The 19406-nt window shown below is 38.6% G+C and overlaps 1 protein-coding gene across 6 annotated transcripts in view; it reads right to left on the bottom strand.

The window, feature by feature from the left end:
- Positions 1 to 19406, bottom strand: part of LOC117410775 (synaptotagmin-14-like) — a 96213-nt gene that overhangs the window by 59054 nt on the left and 17753 nt on the right. For 3 of the 6 annotated variants that reach the window (XM_034017569.3, XM_059025562.1, XM_059025564.1), the window contains 2 exons: positions 14961 to 15008; positions 11238 to 11316 (listed from right to left, as the gene is read on the bottom strand). The exons of 1 other annotated variant lie outside the window; for it this stretch is intronic. In XM_034017569.3, the coding sequence (XP_033873460.2) occupies positions 11238 to 11316; positions 14961 to 15008 (127 nt within the window). The remainder of the gene's footprint in view (positions 1 to 11237; positions 11317 to 14960; positions 15009 to 19406) is intronic. 2 more of the 6 variants (XM_059025566.1, XM_034017572.3) reach the window with 1 other exon arrangement.

The raw sequence follows: 19406 nt of genomic DNA, 5'->3' as shown, positions 1-19406 counted from the left end.
CATCACACAATATGTGAGTGAGCCACTTAAAACAAATAAACTTGTGTCTTAATTTCCATTCCATCTCAGACACAAAAATGGAAACTTGAAATCAGTTAAAAGATTAGTCCCATGGAAAGGGATGTAATCATGTTTCTACATTTGGTTAATTTCCCAAATAATTTAATTTGATGTTTCTAACCAAACTGTTAATCTCCTTTGTATGGTATACTTTTTAATGAATCTCAAAAGACAATCAATCAGTGCAAGATCGCACAAGAGCCTCTACTTTTGAACTTCTAACTGCTGAGCCCTCTGGAAATGTACTTCAAAAAAGCTCCATGTTTGGTTTCAAAATGCCTTTTCATATTGTATTCCTTAACTACTGACACACATTCATTGCACAATGAACACATTTGCTTTGCGTTCATTACAGTTGGTAAAATAAATAAGTATTTATTGGTTTTCTTTTTTTACCAGCTAGAATAGAAAGCCATGTTTATATTACTAAAAAAAAAAGACAGGAAAAAAATTGAATAGCAACATGAGTAAAAAAAAAAAAAACTAAAATCACCCACAGAGTACGCAAACCGGAGCTCAATGGGAACTGACTTGCATGAGTCATGCAGAATGGCTACTGACTGAAAAGGGGTGGTGTTATGCGTGTGCTGCTTTGCCGGATACAAAAACAGAACATCACAAATTGATTTGCGACGTTACTGTTTTTGTTTTTTCTTTATCATATTTATTTGAGTTAATTTGTTTCATTTTTGCTGATGGTCGGCAGGCTACTTGGTTGTCCTTTGCCAGACGCAAGGCAGAAGGCCAGGCATCAAATTAGTCTGTATTCACAGAAGCAGAGGCAAACGGATCCTTGGGGGGTTATGATTAGAGCGACTGCTCCATTCCAAAGAGGTCAAAGCTGAATGCAAGGTAAATAACAGCCTTGATTAAAATGACTTATTATATAGACTGGCCATGCTGCTAATTACTCTGTTATTTCTCCCCTTACGGAATGATTTTCATTGGCAACTCTCAATGATTCTATACCAAGGGGTAGATGGTAGCATAGGTGCAGCTACAATGCTAAAAAAATAAATAATAATAATAATAATAATAATAATAATAATAATAATAATAATAATAATCTGTGGAATGGCACCATATTGACTATTTGGTATCACAATGATGTGTTGTCGTTGCCAGTAAATGGAATAATTGTATGTCATTCAAAGTTATCAAACTGTTCTGTAAGGGTGGTTTTGGTTCGGTTTCAGAAGAGCACTTTGGACACAGACAAACTTGGGATTGGAAGATGGAACAGCAAATATTAGAATAGGGCAGGGAAACATTAGGGGTAGCTGGGGTATGGAGTTGGGCAATCATACAGACTGGGAAAGGGAGGACAAAGAAGGGGTTATTAAACAACCATTGGTCAAGAGCAAGACTGCTTCACTGAATGAGTGCAACAGAGCAGAGTAGTGGCCTGTCTTTTACATGACACACCAATGCCATTTTATTCCAGTGGAGCTTAAACTGGGGCTATAAAATGTATGTTTTATTATGGGCTCTTAAATTGTGTGAACGCAATCAATCTAGTTTTCTGAAAATCAATGAACATGATCTTTGTAATCAAAATTAAACTCATTTTAATTACTACTATATATTTGTAAAACCACCGGCCAAGTCCAATGGCATAAAAACCGAGTGGTTAATTTAGACTTCTTGATTGAAAACACGTCTTAAAAAACAGCCATATTCACAATCACACATATCAAAACATTAGCAGCAAATTTCCATTTCCCTGCCTCAGCTACTTTTTTTAGCACTTTACAGCACCAGGGTATCCACCTGAATTGCATCAACAACTTATTTTTGCATATCAAGCTGTGGTTTATTACGTAGGTTGATCAAATCAATCCCTTATATTTCTTATGACTTAAATGAGTTGTACAGTATGCTATGTTTCGTGAAAACAGGATCTTCATGTTCTACAGATGCAATTTTATAAATATAAACAGTTTACATTTATTAGCAGAATGGTATAGTTTCTTACAGGCTAATTATTCTGACGTGAGGAATGCTGACCCTCAGCGCAATCCATCAAAACAGCAAACTACCAACATTTTCCTGTACTTTGCTTTTAGTTGAACTGCTCTGGTTATTCTCTGCCAACTTCAATATTGTGTAGATGGTTAAAATGGCCCCAGGTTTCTTAACACTGTCTAAATATGACAGTGGTGATATTTAAAAGTTTTGTGCTGTGGAAAACCTTGTGCCCTGACCATTCTCAAACACAGCCGAAAAAGAATTGAAAACAGCATCAGATAACTTGAGTTTCAGGTGTTAAAAAAATAAAATTAAATATTGATCATGAACTGGTAAAAAGGCATACATCTAGAGTAGACTGACCAGAAAAGACTGCTGTTTTCATCCAAGCTTTATATAATAAATTTAACTCTGGGAATGCATGCATGAAGCTTCCAAATGTGTGCTTTTCAGCATATACTGTATCTGACTTGCAAATGTAAGTACAAAAATACAGAATAATGTTCAATTTGGTTTCCAAGAAAATGTTTTACTCTAAGGCCCTATCCACACTACATAACCGATCCTGAGAACCATACCCAAAAACATTTTAATTAATCCAGCTCAAAGTGTCCACACTGAAGTACCATTTCATGTTTAGTTGGGTTTAATGCGTACAAACACTATTACAATATTTTGGTTACAGCTCCTGGCAGCACAATGGACTGTGGGACTTAATACGATAGTATCCCACCATGTCTGTTTACAACTGAATAAAATCAGCTGAAAATATAACAATTTTAAATCTGGTAAGTGGAGAGTAAATATGTTGTATTTTTTAAAGTTATACTTAATAAGAAACTATTGGCAAAGATTGCATTGCATAATTGCAATGTTTTAAAATAACAAAACAAAAAAAACAATATAACACACTTCAAAGTGTTGTTTAACTGATAAAGGCTTCGTAAAGCTGTAGTTTTCCTAAAATTTTCCTAAATCGTCCTAGTAATAATCAGAAGCAGCCTATATTAGTAGTAAGTGATAGATCATTTCTTTTTGTTAAAATAATGCCACTTGGTAGATTACAATGAACAGTGAATAAGATTGATCATTTTAAAAACAAATTATAGACTGTGTAAAAACGTTAACTTACTTTACTGGAAGTCAACACTGTCAGTGCCTTCAGTTTCTTCAAAACTAGTATTTCCCAAACTTTCCAGTACAACAGGCTGCATTGTAGGCCTTGAACCCAGTACTTTGTCAATCTCTTCAAAAAAAGTTTTTCTCCCTTTTCCAGATCGTTTGTTCTGATCTTTAACAGCTTGGTATCTACTTTTCAGTTGTTTCAGTTTTACTCTGCACAGGTTCTTTTATCTCTGCACAGACATTTTATCATGAATGTGTGAATTTCGTTTTGAACTCTGAAGTTCTCCTTGAACGATTTCATCGCTCCAGATATCAGTAAGTGCCTTGACTTCGGCATTTAACCATGTCGTTACATGATCCACTTTTACAACATAAGCCTAAAAATGGTACAGTAGTATTGATAGTCGTTCTCAACTCAAGTCTGGCATTAAACTCTGCGTAGTGTAGACGCTAAATGTATTTAGCACTTTTAAGCCAGTTTAAAGGCAACTAATACAGTTTAAAGGCATAGTGTGGACAGGGCCTAAGATAAAAAACAAAAGAGGGATTCCATAGCAATTCAACACGATTTACACTAAACTCAGTGATAGAAGCATGTTTATTAGAGCCGTATAAAGGGCTTATCAATGCAAATTATGAGCCATGTTTAGGCATCAATAACACATAGCTCTAAGGAACCTAGAGCCATGAAACTTGTACATTCTGTTTTTGATGATGCAAGTACAGTACCAAAGCAGACCATTTTTTAACACAATTAATGGACATACAGCCAAGTGTATCCCCTCTTCTCTTCCAAATGCACACACCTTGCAGTTTTCATACAAAACTCATTACTTTTCTGCAGCCTGTGACGACGTTTTTATATTTTTATTAATATAGCAGAAAAACACCAGGGATATACATTAATTAACTTTTACTTTACTTTAACTTTTACTAATTTATCCTTTGAGCATCGGTGTGTAACCAGTTCATGCTCCCTCCTCCAACAATGCTGGTGCTCTCATCTGAAATGTGTGGTGTATTTGGGACCAGAAAACATCAACCAACATTACAGGAGGAACAAAAATATCTGGATACAGAAAGATGCTTACAAGAGGAATTCTGTTTCTCCTGGGTAAAAGTTAAGAAATGTAGAAAATACACATGAAGGCAGAAGCCAAAGCATTTGTTTACTTGACGTATTTATAATGTATCCATTTATGAGTCTTAAGAAAATTAGGTGTTAGTTAGTAAGGATAAGATTGATGTTGGTGTTAGAGGTGGAGATGCGTGTTCTGCTGTATTTATGTCTGTGTCCATGTTTGTTTACGTTGGTGAGTTTTGTTAAACCTGTTTATCTTGGCCATCGTGCCTTTTGTTTTGGTCTTGTGTTTTGTTTATTGTTTGTATTAAAAGTGTGCATTAGCACTAGAAACTTGCAACTTATGTGAGTCTCCCTTCCTGGTGGTAACAGCCTGGCCAGTGACACTGTCCTGTCACAGATTGTAACCAGTCAACTACACTAGAACTATAGTGGTGGTAAAATGGGTCTAAGCCTAGAATTATGAGAGCTTGTGGACCTAATACCAAGTGCACAGGGTAGTGAATTTACAGAGTGGTGGCAGGATCAATAAAAAAAAAAAGTTTTAAAGAAATGATGATTTTTTGAGAATGCTGTTGAGAACATGTATTTCCCTGCAGTTCGTTAGCACTTGTTTGCCTGGCTGCAGTTATGGGACTGTGCTGCAAACTTTGTTTTTTTCACACTATGAGTACCCTCCAGTCAGTGTACTTATTGTGACAAGACTGAGACAGCTTCACCCAGGAATCACATACAATAAATTACCTTAGGACTTGAAAGACACCTCCACCAAGCCCCAAACACAGGCTATATCAAAGTCTACTGTTGCAAACAAGAGAAAATGTCATAGTACTTATCAGGAATAATAGCAGCAGCAAGCCCAAATCTAAAGCTAAAAGTTCTTGCAGGAAATAACACATCCTGCACATCCCTGTCTTGACTGCACATTAAGGGACCAGCTCTGTCCCCTTTGCTTGGCTATTAGTTAGCAGTGTCAAACCCCATGCAGGCTGGTTAAACTGGCTCTGCACCAGGTTGTCAAGAATGCTGTCTCTGTGATTGGATCTGCTGTGATGTGGATGATGCTGCTCGGAGAGGATACAAATAATGCTTCTGGACACATCCACCACAGAATATTGGAAAGTATTATGCCAGTTATACAAACAGGTTCATATGGCATGCAGTTTGCTGATTAATGCGTGGGATCCCACTGAAATCAGCTGTGCCACTTAATGGGCTGCCCCCACATTGTTACTGCAGATTAACACCACAACTGTACTTTAAAGATGCCTTAAAAATTATATTAAAATTGCAATTTCACATCACTTTCATAACCCTAAACTTAACACTTTTGCTTCTAAACTGTACAGTACAGCCTATTATGATTATATCAGCACCATGCAAATGCAGTTTATTATTTCTGATATTATATAAATTACAATAATTAAAATTGCAAGCCTAGGGGCTTTTGCACACTCCTGTGCAGAAGTGCTGTAGGTCTGTACCATTTCAATTGGAATTGAATAGGTTTCTTAGCAACCCTCTGGTATCAAAGTTAGTATTAATTGGCCATAAATTGCTCTGCATTCTCATTGATCCACGGGGATGAACGCTGGACAGTTAGCAGGGTAGAAACCTACTGCATATGCTTCACTCCTAGAATTCACAGATAGCTAGGTATAACTAAGCATTTAGAAATCCGGACAAGGTAGGCGACTGGCCTTGCATACTGCCAATGGTACTGCGAGCAGCCATATAAAAATAACTGTAGTTAAAACTGCAGCTGAAGTGTAACAATTTGCTACTAAGGCATTGCAACCTTGCTGTTTCTATCTGTGTGCCCTGCGGTTTCTATGTGCTTCTGTCTGTGCTCTGTACCCTACAGGGCAGAAAGTATTCGCTTTGTTAGAACAGCACTGTATGTCTTTAAGATGAACTCCATTAAAAAAGGCCTATTTTCAGCTCAACATACACAACAGCAAAGATTTTGGTGCAAATCTACAGTGCAATGCGTGGCCCGGGGCAATGACAATATAGGTTTGTTCGTTCCCCAGCTTATTGAGATTCAGCATGAGCAATGCTGCAGAGCCACAACAAGTAAGAAAACTAGGAACAGGCAGACACAGAGCACATGTATAGACCCAACACCTGCTCACACAGTTGTTGGATTCATGGATGAAATATATATAGGGCTTCTGATTTTCAGTTTTAACCGAAAAAACCCGATAAAACACCCCCGATACAAAAAAATGAAATCGGTGGATAGCCAATAAACACTGGAAAACACCGGAAAAACTGTGGAAATGGTTAATCAATTCATGTCGATTTTACCCTTTTTCCATTAAAAATAAAACCTACTACAAAAATAATATGTCCAGGGCAATGTCCCACCTTCCTGACTTGCATCTATCATTGATTTGTTCTGCATATTTTAAACCCGCCCCAACTACTGAGTTGCAGCACATTCCTACATTTCTATTGGAGACTCCGCTTGCGAGATTTAAAACGAGATTACAATCAGGATGGAGGCTTGTTAGCAGGATTTAAAGCTGCATTACAGTTAAGATACGGAGAATTGTGAATACAGAATTGTGGCGAAATGTACAAAAATGCCTACACACCAAACTCCCCAGAAGAATGTGCCCGTGACCATAGGGATTTCATTGTGATAGACAGCAAAGGAAAGAAGGTACAACTTAAGTGTGCAAGTACTGTTGAGTTACTACTATACATATTTTGACAGAAAAAAAAAGACGCTCAAGCATTTTGGAAAGTAACCAAAAACACTAATTCATACAGTATATCAAAAACAGAAGCCCCGAAAAAAAAACAATTTATATAAAACTCAAATACAATTAATAAAACCCGAAAAACAGAAGCCCCAAATATATATATATATATATATATATATATATATATATATATATATATATATATAGACAATAGAATAATTTATTAGTCAGAGCATTTTATCACACAATAATACAGTATCTCTAAAGTTGGTTTTGGGCAGTAATGCATGAGTGGTGAAACCATATATATATATATATATATATATATATATATTGTGAGACAGCAGGGAGGGGGTTAAAACCTCTCTGCAGTAAAAACATGTGCGGAATGTTTTCTGTTAATTGTTTTATTGTTAATTATCACCTGCACCTGGCTATGATTGTAAATTAGAGCCAGGTGCAGGGTTTATAAGGAGAGCAGTCAGTCTGCTCTAGGCTGCTGAGTAGAAGGAGGCAGGAGAGGTGCTCTGTCTCCGAGTAGCCAGAGAAGAAGTAAGTGCGGTGTGACACCAGTGTGTTTTTGTAAGGACGGGGAAACAGCTTAGCTGTCCCATGTTAGGAAGGGTGTTCCTGGAAGTTGAGTTAGTGCTCCAAGAGGAGCTAGGTGTTTATTTTGCTTTTGTATTTTGTGTGTTTTTGTTTACTTTTGTGTTTATTAAAAATAGCGCACTAGCGCTTAAAACTCCATTTCATTGTTCTGGGTCGTATTTTTAAAGGGGCACGAACCCGAGTGAGTTGTGCTTTGTCACATTTGGTGGAGAATGCGGGCAGAGTGTGTGGGCACCCCTACGACCCAGAAAATGGATTTTAAAGAATTGATCGTAATGATCAATCGTAACACCGCTGCTCAGAAAGAGCAGACAAAGAAGTGGAGACAGGAGTGGGGGCTACCGGATCCGGAGCCGACAGAGCTAGACCTGCTACTCCAAAAGTGGGAGCAAGCAAGAGGTACCCTGCTGACTCCAGCTCCAGAGCCCAGAGAGGAGGAGCCGCCGCTTCCGGAGCCCAGAGGGGAGGAGCCGCCGCTTCCGGAGCCCAGAGGGGAGGAGCCGCCACTTCCGGAGCCCAGAGGGGAGGAGCCGCCGCTTCCAGAGCCCAGAGAGGAGGAGCCGCCGCTTCCGGAGCCCAGAGGGGAGGAGCCGCCGCTTCCGGAGCCCAGAGGGGAGGAGCCGCCGCTTCCGGAGCCCAGAGGGGAGGAGCCACCGCTTCCGGAGCCCAGAGGGGAGGAGCCGCCGCTTCCGGAGCCCAGAGGGGAGGAGCCGCCGCTTCCGGAGCCCAGAGGGGAGGAGCCCAGAGGGGAGGAGGTGAAAAGCATACCTCCACCACAGCCCCGACCACCACCCCTACAGTCCAGTTCGGCGCCGCTGCGTCCAGTCCCTCACCCCTTGCTCCTGGACACCCTGCCGGTCTTCCTGGACCTCCCTGTGCTGGACCTGGAGCCCAGGAGTCTGCAGCACTGGCCACAGCTCTGCCCCTGGTTACCTGCTCCGCTCTCCCCGAGCACCCAGACGTCGCTGGGCTGCTGCCAGACGTCGCTGATGCTCCCCCTGTTAGCTGCTTCGCTCCCCCTGGGTGATCGGACATCACTGCGCCAGTTCCCAGGGGAAGACCTGTGTCCACTGCGGCATCCTCCAGTGCCCCGGCCTACGCTTCGGTCGGCCCTGTTAGCCCGGTGGGGTCCCGTGTCGCCGGTTTGCGGTCCCTTCCTGGCAGCGCCGGAAGGACCGACCCATCCTCAAGCCCGCCCGTGGAAGAGGGCGGCAATGGACATTGCTGGACTTGAGGCTGGGTGGTCTTTTAAGGGTGGAGGGAGGTGGCCGTGGCATGGCCGGTGTCTTGAAAAGACATGGGGGGGGATGTGTGAGACAGCAGGGAGGGGGTTAAAACCTCTCTGCAGTAAAAACATGTGCGGAATGTTTTCTGTTAATTGTTTTATTGTTAATTATCACCTGCACCTGGCTATGATTGTAAATTAGAGCCAGGTGCAGGGTTTATAAGGAGAGCAGTCAGTCTGCTCTAGGCTGCTGAGTAGAAGGAGGCAGGAGAGGTGCTCTGTCTCCGAGTAGCCAGAGAAGAAGTAAGTGCGGTGTGACACCAGTGTGTTTTTGTAAGGACGGGGAAACAGCTTAGCTGTCCCATGTTAGGAAGGGTGTTCCTGGAAGTTGAGTTAGTGCTCCAAGAGGAGCTAGGTGTTTATTTTGCTTTTGTATTTTGTGTGTTTTTGTTTACTTTTGTGTTTATTAAAAATAGCGCACTAGCGCTTAAAACTCCATTTCATTGTTCTGGGTCGTATTTTTAAAGGGGCACGAACCCGAGTGAGTTGTGCTTTGTCACAATATATATATATATATATATATATATATGCTGTTATTGTTATCAGTTTTTACTTCTTCATATTTATTTATATTTTGCAATTCAGTCCCTACTGCTTTTATATAATCATCTTTGTTCATTATTACCACACCAGAACCTTTATCTGCTGGTCTTATAATGAGGCTATCATCCTTTAGTAATTCCTTTAGCGCTTCCTCATTCAGAGTTACATTTAGTTTACCTTTACTTCGAAGGCCTGTTATTATTTAATTTCTAACTACTTCAATATACATGTCTAACCATTTGTATCTTCCCTCTGGAGGAGTCCAATGGTGCTTTCTTTTAATTTTTATTCCATGTTCACGCACATATGACAATGTCCTAAATGTGTGTAGCCAAATGTAAGCAACCCTTATTCTTTTTTTGCTTTTTTACTACAAGACTGCTCACCGCCTACAAATGGCTCATGTTTCATGATTCTTGTGGTTTGTATGCTGGAGAATTCAGATCCTGATTCAGTTTCGTTTGATAGCATCATTCTCAAGTGGTAAAGGCAAGAGGGCATGTACAGTTCAGATTTCAAACAGCTGCTAGTTTCTAATGAGCTCCCCTTCAAAAGCAATGCACTTATGGATGCCTAGACGTTTTACAAATTAATCGTTGCCTCTGAATTTGCTTCCGAAGGAAGGAAGTCTGGGTGTCAGGATGTATTATAAATCAAAGGATCTCTAGCACACATTACATTAGAATTGCGAGAGTTGATATTATTAGTGATCTACCTAATGCATTTCCAAACACAGAAAGACTAGTGCATGTTAATAAAAACAGAAGTGTCCAAAGACCTCATTGTATTTTTTTTTCCTCACCTTGGTGGTGTAATTGTTTTGTTTGTTTAAACCTCTTTTTTGTTGTTGTTTATTAATAAATATGCGCTCTTGCTCTTCTACTGAAAAACTCCTGAGGGTAACCAGGTAACCAGAGGGCGGCAGTGTGAAGTAGTGGTTAGGTCTCGGGACTCTTGACTAGAGGGTCGTGGGTTCAATCCCAGGTGGAGGACACTGCTGCTGTACCCTTGAGCAAGGTACTTTACCTAGATTGCTCCAGTAAAAACCCAACTGTACAAATGGGTAATTGTATGTAAAAAATAATATAATTGTATGTAAACATAATGTGATATCTTGTAACAATTGTAAGTCGCCCTGGATGAGAGCGTCTGCTAAGAAATAAATAATAATAATAATAATAATAATAATAATAATAATAACCAGCCTGGGCCGTGATGCTATCCTTTCACACTAGTGTCAGGAAATTGGATAGCGCCCCCTGGTGACTGCAGTAAAAAAAAAAAAAAGGTTTAAAACAAACAAAGCAATTACACCACCAAAGAAATGCACTTGAGCAACTGCTATCCCATCCCTGCTACTCACAGCCTTTACCTCTCTAATACCTCTCTCTAACAAAGGATTTCTCCTGCTTTTATACCATGTGGCTGAGATTGATGATCAATCATGCAACCAAGACCTAGCCACATTCCACAGGTGTATTCCGCAGGGATGAAATTAACCCCATCCCTGCCAAACAAAATAAAAACACACTCCCACACTAGACTAATTAGTCTTTCAGGGGCTCAAAAAATACTGAAATATTGAGCCGACGGGTATCAATCATACCTGACACCTTTTGGCTTTGGATCTCTTTATCTTCGCCCCACTCAATCACGGCGTGTTGTCAGCTCAGCTGGTCGGAAACAACTCATACAATGATAGTGGCAAATACCTGTTGTATAATTAAACAGTTTTATGGTGTACCAATGAAGAACCTCAGCCAATTACATAGGAGATTTCACCCCTAACCCTTCTACCAACTCTAGTGACTCACACACACACACAGTACTGTATTAAAAATCTCTAAATGGTTACCTAGCACTGTCTCTTGTGCCATGCACTGTGACTCTGCTCTTCTCACACTGAATCTAGTTATCTGCACTGCTGCCTCTACCTGGAGAATAACAAAAAAAACAAAAAGACCATTTAGAGATTACTTTGTTTTTAAGGATTACTGCCTTATAGAGAACTTACTGTAAATGGTGGTACAGAATAAGACAGATATGTTTTGCAAGGAAACAAAGGCACGGTTTATTTACACTATTTACAGGAAAATAGAACAAAATAACAAAATAAATCAAAACAGGCCATAGTCCAAAGGGTTAATGTCCCCAAAGTTTCCTTTCAGGGCAGGTTTTCAAGTCCCCCTTGTTTCCAGTCCTTAGTTCCTCTGTTCTCAGTTCACTGGTATCCCCAGGAATGAGTCTCTGTGGTGAGGTATAAAGGGAAACAATCTTGAGGATAAAAGTTAAAAACACAATACTCCCTTCTGTAGCCCTGGTCTCACTGCCTGTCTTCCTTCAAAGGCCAACCGGAGGCTCCAAGCAAGGTAGGTCCCTACATACTCAGAGGCTCCACCTCTCCAATCAGCCTGGACCCATAGACTACCAGTAAGGGTCCTTACCAACATGGCCGACCAGAGAGAGGTACCTCCTTGTATCTACCTTACCTGACCTCACAAAGATGACGGCGTTAAAAGGCTATCTCCATCCTCCATGTGAGAGGAGCCTGTAGCTGACATCAGCGCTACCTATAGTCAGGAGGCCGGACATGCTTCAGTACCTTCACCCTGTTACTCAACCTTAAAATAACGTTGTCAATGTCAAGACAATCCTGATAAGAACAGACACTCAAATCTGCTGTTTAAAAATCCTTTTTTAACATTCATATAAATCTTCATATCTAAATATATTTGCTTGATTTAGTTGTTTTAGGTGTAGGTTACAGCACAGTTGGTTTGTTTGTGTGCTGTATGTGTTTTCTTTAATTTAGAGCATCACAAGGCAAGTGCTTTGGAAAATGTAAGAAAGAGTGGTGTAGTGTAGTGTAGTGTTCATAGAGCCATAAACACAAGAAACCCCAGCAAATATTTCATAAGAAAACTAGATGAATGTGCAGACAAGACCCAGGGACTTCTTTTTGACACAATAAATAGAAGTGAGCTACTTGGGCTGCATAAACAATGCCTGGATCTGACACATGTGAAAGTACAAACAAACCACTGAATGAGGAGGCAGGGGACAATAAACCCTGGATGAATAACTGATTAACAGTCCTTGAAAAGGGGCATTTTTGCCGGAGAGGTGGTGGTGCGGGGGTGGGGGGGGGGGGGTTCGACAACTACACACTGCACATATTTCAGTCTTGTCACTAGGTGCCTTCCATATGCACTTGCCACGCCAGTATGATCTCTGCGATTCGGGTTGCCAAGGAAACAGACTATCAGTTTAACAATCTTACCTGCTCGGAATTATAACATGCACACACACACAATAAAGAATGACTCATCCAGCCTCATGGAGCTTAAAAGGAGGAGGCATCAGCTTTATTAGCACTATAACTAGGAGAGGAGCATGGATGAAAGCTACAGTACATATTACAGTTTAATTACACCAGGGCAATTTCCTGATATTTCTCAAAACAAATATATTTCTCCTGAGATGGACCATTCTATTTTCTGTGCAGTTCTGGGTTATGTATGCCTTGTAAACACTGTACAGAAAGACTGTTAAACTATAGGATCTCTTTTCAGTCTACCAATAAGGTTCTACCCAGAGGAGTTTCATCCAAGAATCCTTCAGTAAGAGAAAACCTGTACTGTGCAGAGAACTGCAGTCTTGAAACATGCAAAATACTTGAGTACTTGAAATGTATTGTAATTCAGCACACATACATTTGTGCAGTAGAGTTCATAGTCAAACTGAACACAGAACATTCATACAAAAATACAAGATATCAGAGACAGCTAGCTAAAATTATGTATGTTAATAACTATCCACACAGAATATCAGATGTTTAAAAAATACATACAATCTTTCACTTTTTTGATGGTGCAGTAAGTTGCCCCTCTCCATTTGCTTCCTGTGTTTTATGTAACAGGACCCCAGCTGAACCCACATAGATTCCTATGTACAGTATACAATCCACTACCTGCTAGTATGGCACAGGAAATTAAAGAGGTTAAAGCTATTTTAAATAAACCAATAATAATAATATTTTATAATTCATTGTCTTAAATGATATCCCAGTTCATAAGAATAAGAAGACAATGTTGGAATCCTATATTTTAATACTGAAAAGTGCATTGTTGGTTCATAATACTACAAAATTGTGTTGATCTGGAAAAGAAAAACTTCACAGGTCACAGTATACACACTATATTTTCCAGTGTGAGCATTGTAATTTACTGTAATTGTGTTACATGATCTCATGATATACATATTCTAAATGCAAATTGCTCCACTTACCATGAATAAATTGACAAAAAAAATTCTTTGACATATACTGCGCTGTGTACACCATATCAAGTGGCTTGTCATGAAAGGTGTCCCGGTCTCTATAATGTGCTGTGTACAATGTGTTTCCTGCCAGCTAGACTTAAAGTGAGTTACTATTAGTAAATGAAATAGAAAAAGACATAATCCAAAACTACCTGACACAAGGAATAAGGGAGAAGCCAAAATATATTAACAGCCAGACAGCTTGTACCCTCCAGCCACTGTGACTAATCTAGCTACAAATGAAGGGCTGTGTACAGTGCAGCAGCATAAGCACTGTGCCTTTAGGCTTTCACACTATCAGTTTGTTATACAGAGCTTTTTATTTAACAAATATTTTAAAAAAACAAGATTAATAACACTGATACAATCCGCTGACACAGCTAGGAAAACTGGTTTATTAAATATAATCCACCATGCAACCTTAATTAACCACGCATGAATTACCAAACGTTGAAGTGTAATTGAGAGGCAAAGCATTCAGTAAAACCACCAGCAGTAAGATAATCAAAACTGACAGCTGCTTATTTAATACACATATAAATTACTACAGACAAGCAAAACCAGTATTGTACTGCAGTTTCAGCCATTTAAACTCAATGGAGGCAGGACTGCCTTATTCTCAGAGGTTCCATTACTATTTAAAATTCTAATAACTTTAGCTTATGAATGTTGTTACCAAGTTGCATCACAACTGGACATGCGGTTCTCTAGAGATGTAGAAATATTAAGTACGACATACAATGCATATGACAAACAAGACAGGTCACCTGTGTTAATAAGAACATCTAACCAAATTAAATTCCAACTACATGGTTCTTTAGAAATAACTATAGAAACATACAGGCGCCTCCACGTTACTACCCTAGTTTCTAAGGATTGAAGGTTTGCGAGCCAAGCAATGCCACCGTGTAAAGTAAATATATTATTATAAATAATATTGCCACAAAGGTGGCATAAATCCCTGGGGTACTCTCCTTTTTGTCAAATAAAGGTGACATCAAAAACTAGCATGGACATGCATCTAAAATGATGTATTCTGGCAAAACCAAACTCCATTGTGTATGCAGGCCGATTCCTTTAATGCTGGTTCTTTAATAGTCAACATACATTCTTACAACTATAGGTCGATAAATCACATTGGGATTTAATGAGGTAAGTGGAAACCTATTATGAAGCTTTACTACCCAGGCTGCAAAATATCTCACAGGAAAAATTGCACACGAGGGGCTTGTGGATCAAAATAAAACTGCCATCTTACCTTTTCTAATACAGATGAGCTCATGTACTCCACAGTTGCGCTCTCCACCTGTTGAGAAAATGTATTTTTAAAACGACAATGGCATTGATCTCATGGAACCCAATATTATAATTAGCACCAATCCAGCCTCCCAAGTGTAAACACTCCGGCATCAGTATTTCCCACATTAGATGCAGTGGATAATTTGTGAGCGAGTCCCAATGAGTACAAAAACTACTCTATTCTAAGCACTCCAATCTCTATCTTATTAATACACAGTCTTGCAGTAAGGGGGATAATATTATTATTATTTATTTCTTAGCAGACGCCCTTATTCAGGGCGACTTACAATTGTTACAAGATATCACATTATTTTTACATACAATTACCCATTTATAAAGTTGGGTTTTTACTGGAGCAATCTAGGTAAAGTACCTTGCTCAAGGGTACAGCAGCAGTGTCCCCCACTTGGGATTGAACCCCCGACCCTCCGGTCAAGAGTCCAGAGCCCTAACCACTACTCCACACTGTTGCCAATACACAAGGGGCTTGTGGATCTGTTTTCATTCTCTACTTTGTGGTACCAGCCTTTTTCTGTATACATTTGGCCCCCCCAAACTATAGTTTATTATTATTATCAGTAGTAGTAGTAGTATTTTTTTTTTTAAGATATTGTCAGTTACCAGTCTTCAGACAGAGATGAATATTAACCAGTTCTTCAATACAGTTCTTCAAGTACAATAACATTTTTTTTTTTTGACTCTGTATTTAAGTATAAATGTTCCAGACAGCCACACTGCCAAACTCCTAGCCAATGTGTCTTGACCCTGGGTAAGAGCTCACTTCAACATACGTACCCTTTGATCTCCTAGAGGGGCTGCCACAAGTGAACACCTTGCTGGCTAAAATAAAAACCGCTTCAGCAAGTAGATATTTAATTTGCTTTGTGTTATTGTGCAATGCGTGTGTATATGATAACAACAGTACGATATTAACGCTTTGTTTTTAATTGTTTTGTATATGTGTTTTATGAAATAAAACGAACAGTAATTCTAAGTGCCTATGTATATTGCAGCTAAGGCATGTGCAGTTAGACAGTAAAAATGGGGAGCCAACTCTACGACGGCGATATACCCGAATACACAGTATAGCGAGGGGCGATCTGTTTCATGGATTATTTTACCTGGCTGATCTTTACTTTTATTGTCAACAGACAATGCTTCGACGATGATTAATTTTGAACCCTGTTTATGGCCTCTTCGCAACCATCTTTAGATAGAACTTTCAGCTCAGTCTGTCAATTTACATCCTCTGTTGCTTCCTACAATTACTAATGAAATGAAAGGGCTACATGTTGTATGGATAAGTCATACACAGGCAGATAGGCATTTCTTGACTAAACTCGTTCTCAAGGAAATCGTAGTCTAAATCAAAACAACAATGTCTCACTGCTGAAACAGTTAAAGTTCCAACTTCCAACCAAGTTTCTCTGCTGTATCATCTTCAATTAAACAGGGCTGTTTCCATGGGTATGGACACAATTAATTTTCAGTGCTCATCAAAAACGGCCTTGATTGAGGTACAGAGTATGAAGGTCAGAATGATAACTAATACCTTTTTATGACCAGAACGAGAAATTTGTTTCTGCACATTTCTACTGTACACATGCTTCCTTTTTTAACATTTCACAACCCCAAATAAGGCTTTAGTCAAGACATTTATTACTCATAGTAATATGTCATTCGTCACTCGATTATTTTTGCATTTCCTACTTCAAACTATCATGTATCTTCCATGTGTAAGTGAAGGTCTGGGTACTGTTCGTTTGGTAACATGTTAATTCATGTTAGACAGCTGAATCTATGAAGTGGAGAGTCAATTAGCATATTTCCATACTGCTCACTCAACCACACAAAGCCCATGGTAAGGGAAGATGACAAGCACCCAAACTAATTTGGCAAGCACAGTATTTATTCATGTATAACAAAACACATATTGGAGAGTGAACTGATGAATGTTAGGTTTGATTAAGCTTTTTCTTTATAAATTTACACTGCCCTACATTGCTATTAGAAAAAGTCACACGATTTGACATTTAGTAGAAGGTGTTCTGCAGACAGCTGCTCTCAGAACACACAATTATGAACACTATGGATCAAACTGGTTTTGGGGGCAGAATTTTTTGTTATGTTAGGCTGTTTGCCTAACATAACAAAAAAGGCAATGTGGAGTGGCAAATAATGATGCTCATACTGTAGATTAATGGTCAGTGGGTATGTGTTTTCAGTGTTTTGAGAGAACACTTTGTTATAAAAACTTGTAATTGAGCATGTTTTCTTTCTACATCATTATGAAAGTGTACAAAATGCACATTTTCAAATCAATCCAACAAGTCATTCAAGTTATATAAGAGTGACATGCTATCATAAAGAAACATCTACTCAAGAAACCTTCAATGTGTGGGCTGCTAGCTCACATACATAAGAATAATGCAAATTGCAGCCAAGGTGATTTTTAATTATAACACATGGGACTTTATGGTAATTGACAATACTCTTCACTTTCTCTTTTAGCTTCTTAACCTAATTTCATATCTTTCTACTCATCTACTGTACCTAAACAAAATCCTCTTTGCAACAGTGTATGAAATTTAAATTTACTTAACATTTAAGGGATCCTATTAAGCTTTTGTTCTGTTAGAATGGTAATATTTATACATATGCATCTGTAAACCAGTAAAAAAAAAAAAAAAGAAAACAGTCAAAGCACCAATAAGGAAAAGTCTAGAAATTATAATAAGATAATAATTGGAAGAGAGATTTCCTGTACATGCTGTAGATAGGAAGAGGTAACTGAAGAATAAAAAGGCAAATGTTGGGGAGAGGAGTGTATCTCCAATGAGCTGCACAGGAACACAGTGGCTGAGCAGCTGTCAGGATGCCTTTTGTGACTGAAGCCCTGTCAGTGACATGTTCCGGAATGGCTACACACACCAGTTACACCCGTTGAAGCAGAAAAGGTTTAGAAATAACTAGGTCAGTGTAATTTTGTCACCAATATCATGTGTTTCAACACTCACTTAAAAAAACACATTGAGGATCTCTAATATAAGTTTCGTTGAGATTAGCAGGATTGAAAGTACAGTAGAATCAGGCATACTGTACCAGAGATAGCTGTTCTATTTTTGTGTCAAAACTAAAAAACACCATGATGTCAATCAATCAATCGATCAAAACCTTTATTTGTCCAGATGAGTCAATTGAGAACAAATTCCCATTTACAATAACAACCTGGCAAGAGGCTCACAACACCACAGCAAACATCATAAAACACAATAAATAAGATGTAAAAAAAAAACAAAAAAACATTATCAATCATGAAACAAAGACATCTGTACTTAGCAGGTACAGATGTCAGTCAGCAATGAGTCGACCATTTGGCTGAAAGCAACCTCAGATAGGAACCTTTCTAATTTTAACTTTTGTTGAAACTCATTTCATCCTTGGCTGCTGCAAACTGAAATGAGTGACAACCAAAAACTATTAATACCCCGGGAACAACCTGTTTAATAATATTGGATCTCAAGTTGTACAATGTAAGAGTGCTCCAGTAAATTACTGTATTAGTATTCAATTGTAAAGCATTTTGATAGGTACCATCATTAAGTTGTTTTATTGTGAAGTGCATTGGGATCATGTATGATGAAGGGTTCTTTATAAGTGTTATTATTATTATTATTATTATTATTATTATTATTATTAAAGAACATAACAGTTCATTGCTCTTTTATGGACTAAAAAACCCTGAAATATTTAATTAACTACATTGTTATTGACAGGTCAGGTATTACAGAACTGTGCAGGAAATTAAATTAATTAAATCAATGGAAACCCATGCTGGAATGAAACCAGCAACTCCACTTAAATCAATGTTAGCTAACACTGGAAGGTACTTGAGTGGAAATTCAGTAAACCCACTTCAAACTTTAGTGTTGTTAAAATGCAGTTTAACTACATTATTGCTGCCGCAATTCTGAGAAATATTACCAGTAACCAATTTTAACCAGGTTCATAGTTTTTAAATGGACTGTAATGAACACTTATAACCACTTAAAACTTAAATTCCACTGTTCACTCGGTTTGTATTAAAAGCAGAAGGAGAGACATTATTTTTGTATAATTCAAAAGGTAGTTGTTTTGCTGGGGTTGGTTTGTCACAATGTTTATTAAATTCCAAATCTGGTCGGCAGGATTATTAAATACAACATTGAAGAAAAATGCTTGTGTATTTTTTTATATCAATCAGAAATTACCTGGGGCTGGAAATAAAAAAATAAAAATAAAAATAAAACCCTACCCATGCATCAACTGAAACTATTTATTAAGTGAAACAGTGACAATTGTGAAATGAACACTAGAGGCAAAATTACTTTTTATTTGCTATTGTTTCGCTGCCTCAAGCCATAGA

Source organism: Acipenser ruthenus, chromosome 6 (genome assembly GCF_902713425.1).
Source record: "Acipenser ruthenus chromosome 6, fAciRut3.2 maternal haplotype, whole genome shotgun sequence".
NCBI lineage: Eukaryota > Metazoa > Chordata > Actinopteri > Acipenseriformes > Acipenseridae > Acipenser > Acipenser ruthenus.
Note: the sequence above shows the minus strand (reverse complement) of the source record. Positions and strands in the feature narration are given on the sequence as shown.